This window comes from Sarcophilus harrisii, chromosome 1 (assembly GCF_902635505.1).
Source record: "Sarcophilus harrisii chromosome 1, mSarHar1.11, whole genome shotgun sequence".
Lineage (NCBI taxonomy): Eukaryota > Metazoa > Chordata > Mammalia > Dasyuromorphia > Dasyuridae > Sarcophilus > Sarcophilus harrisii.
In genome coordinates, this window is record NC_045426.1 from 128876993 (window position 1) to 128888649 (window position 11657).

Genomic DNA, 11657 nt, shown 5'->3' on the forward strand with positions numbered 1-11657 from the left:
TATAATGTCAATATGCATTAATTTATTCAATAAAAAACATGGCTGTAAGCTTTAAATGGAGCACATTTTACTTAATCAAATCACCTTTTAAGAAACACTTAGTTTTAAAAGTTATAAGATCTCTGTGGAATATTTTTGTTAAACTTAAGACTCCTTTTGAAATGTAAATAGTCATCCAATTCATTTGCTATTGGAGACAACATGTATGTATAAAGGCTTGAAAGCTAGTGTTGGAGTCAAATTGAATTTTGTTCAAACTCTTGAGGCATATTCACTTTGGACAAGTTGAATAATCTTAAGGAAATAAGGCACTTTTTTTCGCAAATACTATATGATCCAAACATGCTCTACAATAATGGAAATTCTTCATGTTGATGAAATCACAGGTTAGAATCTTAAACTCAAGTGTTATAAAATTAAAATTTGGGTTTTCTTAGAGGGATAGAAGTTGTGGGGATGGAATAAAATATCTTATATATAAAAATTAGGGAGAAGGACATAATTATATCACACCCCAAATAACTCTATAAATTTCAGATTCCCAAAGCAAAATTTTCAAAGCTTTCCAGGTTATCTTGTCCATTGGGTACAGAAGCCCTATCTGACACAAGATGGGGATATGGAGGTGGAGAACAGAGGATGTTTACCTCCCTTAAAGAGTACTGCAGAGGCTACTTTAACATTAATTTTACTTATGATCAAAATGGAGATTCTTTTGCCTAGATCTGACACTGTCAAGTTGTGTGCTTTCTCTATAAAGTCATCTTGTCATTAGTTGAATTTATGTGAAATCAGGAACTTCGCTTTTGGAGAGGATGGATTAAAATGGTAAACTGTATGGCAGATGAAGTATGGTGCACAGTAAATGTCAATCAGTTAATACACATTTATGAAATGGTATCTGCTTTCAAGGGGCTTACTTAATTACTTAACTAAACGATAATTTCCCCCAACTAAACAAGTATCCTAGAGAATTACTAAGACAAGCAATTTTATAATTTTTTTTGTGTGTGTGCCATGGACCCCTTTGGCACCTGGAAACTTATAGATCCTTTCTCAGAATAACACAGTGAAATAATTGGAGAAAATGCTAAATTTCAGTTAGAGGTTGGTGAAGATAAAAAAAAAAAACCCATTACCATTCAAGTTCACAGACCTCTTGAAATCTATTTATTTTCTGGTACTTTCTACTAGCTTTAAAAATAATAAAAATAATACTTTAAAAATAATGCCATAACCCTGAACTTCCTAGGGATCATAGTATTTAGATTTGGATGGAACTTTAGAGTTTATCTAAGTCATAGGATCATAAATTTAGAAATGGAAGGATCAGGCTCAACCATCGTTTAGGCCAAATTTCTCACTTTACATATGAAGACACCAAACCTCAAGGAGTAAAGGAATTTGCCTCCAAACTACCTGGGTCTAAATTCCAAATAGAAAGGCCACACATACATAGCTCTGCACTCATAACCGTTTTCTGTAAAGTACTGACTAGCTCTCTGGAGGGCTTCAGGATCAGCCAGAGTCAGGATAAATCAAAGTCCTTGGTCTTTAGGGGGAGAAGTGAAAGAAGCAGCCAAGCAGAATCCTGGATTTGGGAGTCCCGAGTCACCAACTTCTCCCCGCCTTCTCATCCTGCTGCCAAGTGCCTCTCTGGTCCCTCTCCCTCTGCCCTCCAATCCTTGCCTATCATTATCTTAACACCAAACATTCAGTAAGCATCAAACAGTGAGAAGAGCTACTTGTCCAAACATATGCTGATAGTCATTGTCTCATATCGAATAGGTAAGGTGTCTGATTCAAGCATATCTTTTTGGAGTTTCAGCCCTCAACATCTTCCCTGCCCACATCTGTATTTTACAGCAGAGGAAACGGAGAACCAGAAAAGTGATGGAATTTGTTCCAAAGTGGCAGAAATGGGGTTCAAACCCAAGGCATCTGATGCAGGGGTCCTCAAACTATGGGCCGCGGGCCAGATGCAGCAGCTTGAGGACGTTTATCCCCCTCACCCAGAGCTATGAAGCTTCTTTATTTAAAGTCCCACAAAACAAAGTTTTTGTTTTTAGTATAGTCTGGCCCTCCAACAGTCTGAAGGACAGTGAACTGGCCCCCTATTTAAAAAGTTTGAGGACCCCGCTTGCTACCCATCTTTCCTTATCAGCCCTCCCCTTATCCAACATTACTCCTGGGGGCATACTTTATTATGATTTTTTTTTTCTTAAACTCTTATGGTATGTGCAAGATTAGTAAGTCAAAAAGGGTAGCTATGGATTGGGGAACGTTTCTTACAGTCACTTCTCACAGCATAAGGAGCCAGTCGGTTGGGGGAGTACTCTTCTTCTGGCCCTCCGGGGTGCTTCTTACCAGCGGGCAGTGGGAAGGCGGACACAGTGTGGAGCAGTACCAGGCAGACAGCCACAATATCCCATAACTTCATCTTAAATTCCCGTCCAGCAGCAGCTCCTGGGAGATGGGTTTGGGGGGGGCGCTGTGAAGAGAAAGAGAGAAAGAGAGAGAGAGAGAGAGAGAGAGAGAGAGAGAGAGAGAGAGAGAGAGGTCAACTTTCCAGTGGTGTGGATCCTCCTACTACAAAGCCAGCTCCTCTCCCTTGCAACTTTCATCTTCATGACACAAGGTTCATATTCATGTACCTTAGAACTCCCAGGTGACTGCTTCCTTAAAGAAACCCCTAAAGATTTCTTTACAAAGCAATCTTTGCTTTTGTCTTGGCAACCATTTCATTTTTGTAATGCAAAATGCTAGGGTTTGGACTACAAGAAGAGAAGTCTGAGGTCCAAAGCGGCCCTTCCAATTTCCTTAGAGGATACTCTTCAAACTTCGGGCAATGAGCTCAGTCAGTCCCTAACCCCTGCAAGCCCCACTTGATGGGCAGGAGCGCTTTCCTGCTCTCAAGTTTTCTTGAGGACTAGCGCAGTTCTCTTTTTAAATCCAGTGCCCCTTTTCTCTGACTCGATCCCACCTATGTGGGTGAGAAGCTTGGAGCTGAGTAGTTGTTCCTGCCCTGCCCCACATCTGCAGCCCAGGCTGCAGATTCTGAGTCCAAGCTCCTTGTTCCTCACCCCACCCGATCCTCCAATTCAGCTTTAACACCTTCCATTCCCCTCCCAACCCTTCACCTCTTCCCACCTACCCCGCAAGGCGGCTCAGAGAAACCAATCTTCCTAGAGAAACTCCTTTCCTTAATGGGGACCCGGCCTTGGAAGCCGCTCTTTCTCCCCACATCTGGGCTTGCCCATTCTAATAGGTACGAGAACTAGAATAAAATTTCTCCCAAAGATTTCCTGACCCATCACTTGCAAGTAAGTGGCTACAGCCGGTTTCGCTTTATGCACTTGCATCTTCTATTGGCGACCCGTGTATTTTCTTTCTTACTAACCCCCACCAAAGGGGAAAAACAAAAACAAATAACAAACTTTTATTGGGAACGGAAAAGGAATGTTAATAGGCATCTGGCAGTTAGTAGGCATGTTTAAGTGTGAGGCAGCGATGGCACTTGTCTTAACATCTGATCAGCAACAGCACTCTCGAAATCTTCCCCCCTCCCCACCCCATTTGTACCCCCTTCTCTCCCGGGGATTTCTCCCCTTGCCTTCTTCCTTTGCAGAGAGACAGACCAAAGGGAAGTCTCCCGCGCGCTCTCGCATCCAGCCCCAGCAATCTCTCAAGGCACAAAGCAATACAATTTGCTCACAGCTTCAGGGGAGAGATCTCCCTGGATGCGCTATAGGGAGCAAGGAGAAAAAAGACGTGCCCGCGGCGCCTCCGGGGCGTTGCTCCCTCTCGGAAGGGGACCTGGGTATATTGAAGTCTGGGGTTGGCGCTTCACGTCGAGCTCTGGCTCCAGCTTGGGGCGGGGTGGGGGTTTAGGGCAGGAGGAGCGTGTTATAATAAATACAAGCCTCCCTCAGCCAGGGGGCACCACTTGGACTTTTCACACTACATTCCCCCCTCCAAAAAAAAAAAAAAAAGCATAATCAAAGAGGAAAGAAATATGTATCGTCCAACTTCTGTTACTCGCAAAACTTTACTTTTTTACTCGTGTTCCCCTCTGGGCTGAATTGGAGAGGGAAGGGAAAAATGTGTGTATATGTGTTTTCCAGTTCCAGGGGCCAGGGACCCCTATGGACCAATTCAGTCCGGGTCTTCCCTAGACGCTCACTGAACCCAGCTTTCCAAGGCTCTGCCCTTCCAATTCTGCTGGGTTTTGGTGCAGCTGAAATTCCACGTGATTAATGCCACAACTCTGCCCTTCTTTCCTTTTAAATAAAGCATACCCGTCGGAAAAGGACAAGTTTGCCCCCGCCCTCTCCCACCGGAAAGAGAAAAGAGAATGAAATGGAGCCACGGAGAAGTGCGGGAAGGAAAGTTTTCAACAAACTCTGAAGAAAAGTCAGTGGCTGCCTTGGGCCACTGTTATCTAAGTAACATCTTTCCTGCCCCCTCGCCTTCTGGTTCCCAGGCACTCCAGACTTTGCTCTTGCCTCCTCACCCGTAACCCCAGTGCCAGCCCAGGGCCAACTAGAGAAGCGTTTAATTGGGCCGCTACCTCCCACGGTGCCCGGTGCCCGGTGCCCGCTGCCCGCCCTGGAGTTAGCTCGGCGGAGATGGATGCGTTTTCCACCCTCCTGGCGTTTGTTTGCTTGCTAAGCAGCTGTTTGGCCGCACTAGCAAGGAGGAAAAAGAAACTCCGAGAGACCCGCAAGCCCCGGCCTAGCAATCTAGTCTCGGCTCGTTTGCAGGGCGGTGGCGTTGGTGGAGATGGGGGAAGGGAGCTGCGGCTAGCGACCCAGAGGGAAAAGGGGCAGCGAGGTACTGGTTCCATCGCCTTCCATTTCAAATAAATTTTACGATACCGAACCCATACAAACGGAGGTGGGAGGGAGAGGGGAGGAAGAATTGGGGTGCGGGACTTTGGAAAGTATAAAGGGCCCCGACTCCCGACTCTCTCTTTTCGTCCATCCGGACTACAAGCCTCCCCAGTGCTCGCGGGCACGAGGTTAATGCACCATTTAAAATCCAGGTGCCCGCCTGCATTACCCTCCGCCTACCAACGGGAAGAGGAGCCAGCAGATTTCCCTTGCGTATTAAAAGGGCTTTCCTCTGTTTTCCCCCTAATGTGGGCGGATGGGCGATTTCAAAAATTGGTCGTGGAGTTTCTCAATTAGGAGTGTGGTGAAGCTGGCAAAGGAGGGAAATGGAAAACTTTATGCCCCGCCAAAGAGGAGGCTCCTCGATCTCTGGTTTGTCTTCCCGCTCTCGGCCCGGCTTTTTCCTGTCCCCGAAATTGGCCCCCTGGGCTGGGGAAAGTGCATTTTTCTCTCCCTAGAAACCCTCACTGAAGGCTCTCAAATTAGACGCTTATTTCTCGTATCTGCTCTGGAGAGGAAACCTAATGCAGGCTCATCATAAGCAAACCGCCTGACTCCAGAAGGGTACAAAAAGTAGACTCATTTTTGCCTTTCTAAAAGTCCTACGTTTTGCCACTCTCTCCTTTTCTTTCTTTTCTCTCAAATTCTCTTCCTTCATACTTTTTTACATTTGATTATCCCCAAACAAATGTGCCTCTTCCTTCTTTCCCCAATCCTTTTCAGTTTAGTGTACTTAACGGCAAACTAAGAGCAACAGCCTTGTATTTGCATAGGCTCCTTATTGTTTTGGCCAAAGTGTTTCCATATAGATGCATTTTTAAAAAACAATTCTCACAAACAAAGTGACAAAGTCACAGAATTGTAAATTATTAGAGCAGTGAAAGAACTTTAGAGATGAATTGGTCCCAAATTCCCTCATCTCACGGATAAAGTACTCATACGCTGACTAGCTGGAGGATCCTGAACAACCTTTTTAGCCACAGTTTCCTCAGAAGTAAAACGATGATAATAATGACACCTACTTCAAAGGATTATTATGAAAATCCAAAGAGATCAAAGTTAAAGTGCTTTCCAAGGCTACAAAAAGTTTTTTTTTTTTTTTTAAGAATATAAGGTGGTAACATAGTATTTGATGATGATGATGATGATATAATATCATTAATTGAAGACCAGAGACACCGGAAAGGTCAAGAGTAGCGGAGTTGGGACAAGAAACCAGATTTTCTGATCTGGTGTTTTTGGCTAATGAACTACCTGATGTACAAGAAGGCATGTGTCCTTGGTGCTCAGAATCTAAATTTGAGACATACATCCCCAGTACAGGTCCTAGAAAGAAAACCCAGATCAATGGTGTTGGAAAAGAGGGACGGCCACTCTACAACTCCTCTTTCCTACTTACCAAATGTTTGAGTAACTTTTCCTCATTTGGGGCACTAGGGGGCACTAAAACCCACCATAGTACACTAAATCCACCTTACTACATAGCTGGGAAGTTTGGTCATTTGTCATCTTAAGTATAACAAGTATAACAGAAGGGAGGGAAATCGCTTAGCTTAAAATCTTTTGGAGTTATCCCTAGGACTATTTGATATTCCTTCTTAATACTGTGTCCTTCAATCTCTTTCCTAATCCACCTACCCTCTAACCTGAGCTAGAGTTTTGACAAAATTTCTTTGGAAATAGAAATTGTCCTTTTCTTCACCTAAAAACCTAGTTAATGAGATAGTTTCATATCGAGGTGACCTCCCTTATCACCAGAACCCCTTCCTCATTCTTAATTCTGAGAAAGATATATTTCTGCTTCAATTCTGAGATTGATATGAGAAATTTTAAAAATGGCATATTAGGTTTGAGAAGAAGATAGATATGTTAGCTTTAAATGAATTTCTGGGGAAGAGTACTGGAAAGGTACAAAGTAAATATTCATATGTAACAGGGATATTATAAGCAACATTTTAACTTCAGCAACGGGCCTTTAAATAGCAGACTTTGGGAAGTGTTATGTGGGGAAGTAAGGAGAAGATGAGGAAAGGGATATTTGTTGGGTGATCTAGGACAAGCCACTTAACATCTCTGAGGTTATTTCTAACTCTAAATTTAAAATACTGGAAACCTTTTGTCTTAATGCCATGAATTTCTATTCAGTGACTATTTATTTCACTGTCCTAAGAGCTAAGCAGGTTGATTTTCATCCCATGTTTTTAGGGATAGATCACCAGTTTGGTTTCTTATTGACTTATGGGGGATACTATTTCAGGAGATAGGGTAGAAAAATGTGGAAGAAAACAAAGTCCAAAGTAGGCTAGTATAGTGAAAGTCTATCTTGTACTGAATAGGCTGATGAAAGTCCTGTTCTACCACAGAGATTGTTTAGTCTCACCCTGAAGTTTTCTCTCACTTGACACTTGTTACACTGATAGGCACAGCTGAACAGGGCCTAGGCATAGTGGCTAAGCATCTATTATTTTGTGGGATTTGCTAGTCCCATCAAAATGACATCAAGCAAACAATATTTTAGAAAGGAAAAAAGGTATAGGTGTATATGAGGGTAAAGGGACAATTATTGGGCTCCCAGTTTTGATTTTATTTGTAGAGAGACTTGAAGCCAAGCGTAAAGAAAAAGTAGATACATTGATGAGGCCATCCTTTAGAATGAAGGTATATCTACAGAGAAAGTTAAATATGCTGTAGACCCCCCTGTGAAAGGGGGAACATTACAGGTGCTATGTTTTAAAAAAAAAGTCCAAAGAACAGAGCATTCATTAAATGATTCATCCCACAGCTAGCATTTTAGTTTTTATTTTAACTTATTCTGCAGCTCAAGTCTGGGCACACTGATATCACAGAAAGCCAGATGAATACAAGAATTAGAAATACAGAAATATGCTTGGTTGTTGGTCAGAGTCTTTTGGACTAGGGGCACATCTATCATGTGCTATGCCTAATTTAGGCTTACTTTTGACATTGTGTGTCTACAGAAAGGAAAAATAACTGCAGAATCTCCCCTCTTCCAAACCAGTTTTCGGGGGGGGGGAGGGTAGGGGAGTGGAAAGGAAAGAAAGTTTGAGAACCATCACTGGGAAAATTATGTTACTTGCTTGAGATTTGGAAAGGCCTGAGGAACAGGAGTGCAAAGGTGAACACCCATACAGGTGTATATGCTCAGGAAGGGGGCAATAATCTTTCCATAACCTTCTCGATGGTAAGGACAACAATTAATAATATATATTAAATCTATTTTAAAGAGTTTAATAGTTCAAGTCGCTTTAACACCCTGGTCAAAAGTAACCACGGGAGTCTTCTTTACTTTCCACTTTTACCACCTTTGCCATAAGTTCCCAGGTATCTGCATTTCTTTTTAACCCAGAGAATCCTAAAACAAACTCAGTAATAATAGGTTCCCCCTCTTCCCCCAGTATTACGGCACACACGGATAGGGAGGACGGCCGGAGCTCATTAAGTTTGGGGGAAGAGACAACTTCATTTTCCCTTGTACACTACCCCAGGAGAGAAAAGATCCTGTGACACAGCCCTTCTCCACAGAGGGGCATGCTGGATTCTGAAGGGTAGGGGGAGAATTGGAGACAATCTTCTCCCAAAGTTACCTTAAGTTCCTTTTTAGGCAGGGCCTTCTGCCTTTTCATTTTCAACTTCTCTCTTTCCACTCTCTCCTCCTAGTTTCCCACCCTATCCCCTTCCTTCCCTCCTCTGGTCCGCCGCACCTCCTTCTTCGTTTCATCCTCCTCCTCTCTCTCCTTTGCTGCCTAGTTCCACGCCTGACGCTCCAGGACCAGCTAGGGTAACCCAAGTCCTCACCATCCCCGCCTCTCTCCACCCTCTTCCTAATGGGGTGAGGGGTGGGAAGAGACCTACTTCCTCCTCCAGCAGCTCGCTTACCTCTGATCCGGTCTCGGTAGACCCCCAGTTGGACATTAACCCCAGGAAACCCGAGTGCCAGACAAAAAACGCATCGGGGCCGGGGTCAGGACCACGGAGACCCGCCAAGTAGGTCTGGACACAAAGTTCGCAATCTCGGCTGGAAGCAGTAAGGAGAAGAACCAACGGAGGGGAGGACCGAGGTGGCGGTGGTAGTTGTTGCTGCTGCGGATATCGCCGGGACCGACAGCTCCCTTGCTGCTCCCCTGCTGCTCCCCCCCACCCCCAGAGGACCAAGTCAGTGCAGCCGCTGCTGCCTTGGGTGGGGGGAGACACGGCCCCGCTGCGCGGCGCTGCGCTCGGCCGCGATGCGCTCTCCGCGCACCGCTCTCCGGGCTTCGCTGGCTTGAGTCCCAGCCGCTCAGTAGCTCAGCCGCGGCAGCGCTCTGCGCCGGGGGGAGCGCCGCCTGGGAGCACTAGATGGGGCTGGAGGATGCTGCTGCTGCTGCTGCTGCCCCTGCCGCCGCCGCTGCTGTTCCTGCTGCCGAAGCTGAGATCCTCTTGCTTGGAAAGCTGAGCGAGACACCCCATCAACCCTTGCGGGGAGTCCAATGAAGACATCAGGGCTCCAGGAGCAGCGGCTGGTCCAGGAGAGCCCGAGTTTGGGCCCAGGGGTGTGGGGGAGGGAAAGGGAGGGAATATTGGGAATGGGGGTGGGGAGGGGGGAGGGGTGGAGAGACGAGAGTGGGGATGGGAGACAGGGGAGGGAGCCCACAGTCACACACGTACCACCCGGGCTTGAAGTGGAAAGGGGGAGGAGGGATTGGGGAACGGAGAAGAAAAAGAAAAGAAAAAGGAGGCAACCGTGCGTGAGACTTCCGAGAAGGGGGTGGGTGGTGGGTGGGAGTGGATGTCAGGAGTAGACAACTACGCGAGGTCGAAGGAGAGAGGGGCGCTGCGGAGGTGCGGCTCAGCAGTGCATGGAGACGCTGTAGGTTCCCCGAAAAGCAGGCGAATCACATTGCCCGATTAGATCCTAATGAAACATGGGAAGAGCTCAGGTTGATCAATTTGGGAAATCCAAACTTGACCAAAGGGCTCTGGGTTTCTGGATCCACTCCTCTTGTCCCTGGGGTCAGAGAGAAGGATCCCGACCTGATGATGGTTTGGGCTTGGGGGTGATGACGGTGATGGTTTTGCTTCTTTCTTACTCTTTGTCCCTTCTCCTCCGTCTCCTTTTATTTCTCTCACTCTTACTTTTTTCTCCTAGGGCAGGAAAGAGGAGTGGGAGTTGCCAGCTGGAGGTGTATCACAGAGGACAGATGTGGAGCAGTCCGCTATGAGCAGTCGGTTTGCCAGGGAAGCTGCAAGTGGTGATGAATTTATAGGGCTCTTATTGTGTGACGTGCCCTCCAGTGCTTTTTCTGATTCGCTTTCAGACCTAAACACACGCTAGATTAGACCTTATGCTTAGGGCCAACACGGTCTCCAAATGTCTGTTGGCTGAAGTCAGAGGCTCTACATATCATGTATTACATGGCAAGCAATGAAGAAGGCTTCTGAAGTTGGCCGGCTCCTTAGGCCTGGGCTAATTTTCATGCTGATGTAATATAATACCAGACACTGGGGTAGGCACATACATTCAAAATCGCAATTCCAGAATCATAAGATCATTTCTGCGAGAACAGGTCACAGGAGGTTGACTAAACCTGATTTTGTCCCAAGTTTTCAGAGATGCAAAGGGAAAAAAAGTCAAGAGAACACTCCAATTCTTTGGGAGTGGTCCTTGAATTTCTAGGTTGTAGGAATCATAGCTGTTTTCAGAGATCCTTGAAAAACAGAGATAGCACCATTTTTTTTCCCATCTAAATAGATGAAACCAGAATTTATCTTATCTTTTTTTTTTTTTTTTTTAAATAGAGGAATGGAGGCTGGCAAACTTGCAAAATGCCAAGTCCTAAGAACTCTCTCCTAAGGTCTGTTGTTCATCTTCAGTCAGATGTGATGTAAAATTAGCTGTAAAAGCTGATACTTAATAAAGTTACTACTTCTTTGATAATTTCTGGAAGCAATACAATCAGGTTCAGTGGACTGCTTTTATTTTACTAGCCAGTGGTCACAGAAAGTGTAAACAGTCTCAGTTTACATCCATATACCTCTTATATTTATGACTCATCCAGTTGGTGGAGAGTATGTGGGTCTTCACTTAGCTAATACAGACAATAGACACTGGAAGTATGTGTGGTAGTGTGGGGGAGAGGGAAGGAAGATCATGTATTATTAAATTCTTTGTAAAAGTTAAAGATCAGCTACTTTGAAGACTTGTTAGTTGAAACTGGTGTGGGAGGAAAATTGTTCTTACTAACATCACTGGGATTTAAGTTTGTGAGGAAGCAAAGGTATAATGAGCTATATGCATACCTTACTTCAATAACTCATAATTCACCATGTGTTTTTCTTTGTAGCCCTATGAAATGTCACCTTTGTTTTCTTTGATAGATCCGTGGCACACCTTTAGACAAATTTAAAAATGGGAGCTTAGCATCTCTTTGTGTATTTATTCTCCCAGTGTTATAGAATGATGAAGGAATTCATCAAGATTTTAGGATCTGAGTGTCACTCTTTGGACCTTGAAGATGCAGACATTAAACAGGTCAGGTCAGTTGTGTGTTTTTATGCTGCTAGAGAGTAATTAGTTATTTGGTGAAAATTGTGTATTAACAAGGATAATGATAATCATGGATTTCATTCTCAATGGAACTATGATCTTTCCTTGGAGAGACAGTGAATCAGTTATTCCAGATTGTATCCCAGGCCATAGTTAGCCATTTTGTAAAATACTAGTCCTTGGTGAGAAGAAGATCAAAGATGGCCTGTCTCATCATACCT

General features: G+C 44.7%; 1 protein-coding gene across 1 annotated transcript in view; it reads right to left on the reverse strand.

Moving 5' to 3' along the window:
• GDNF (glial cell derived neurotrophic factor) overlaps positions 1-9316 on the reverse strand; it is a 35788-nt gene extending 26472 nt beyond the window's left edge. The window contains exons 1-2 of the mRNA XM_003759927.2: positions 8790-9316; positions 2293-2466 (exon numbers count right to left, since the gene is read on the reverse strand). Of these exons, the coding sequence (XP_003759975.2) occupies positions 2293-2440 (148 nt within the window). The 5' untranslated portion in view covers positions 2441-2466; positions 8790-9316. The remainder of the gene's footprint in view (positions 1-2292; positions 2467-8789) is intronic.
• Between the last annotated feature and the right edge of the window lie 2341 nt (positions 9317-11657).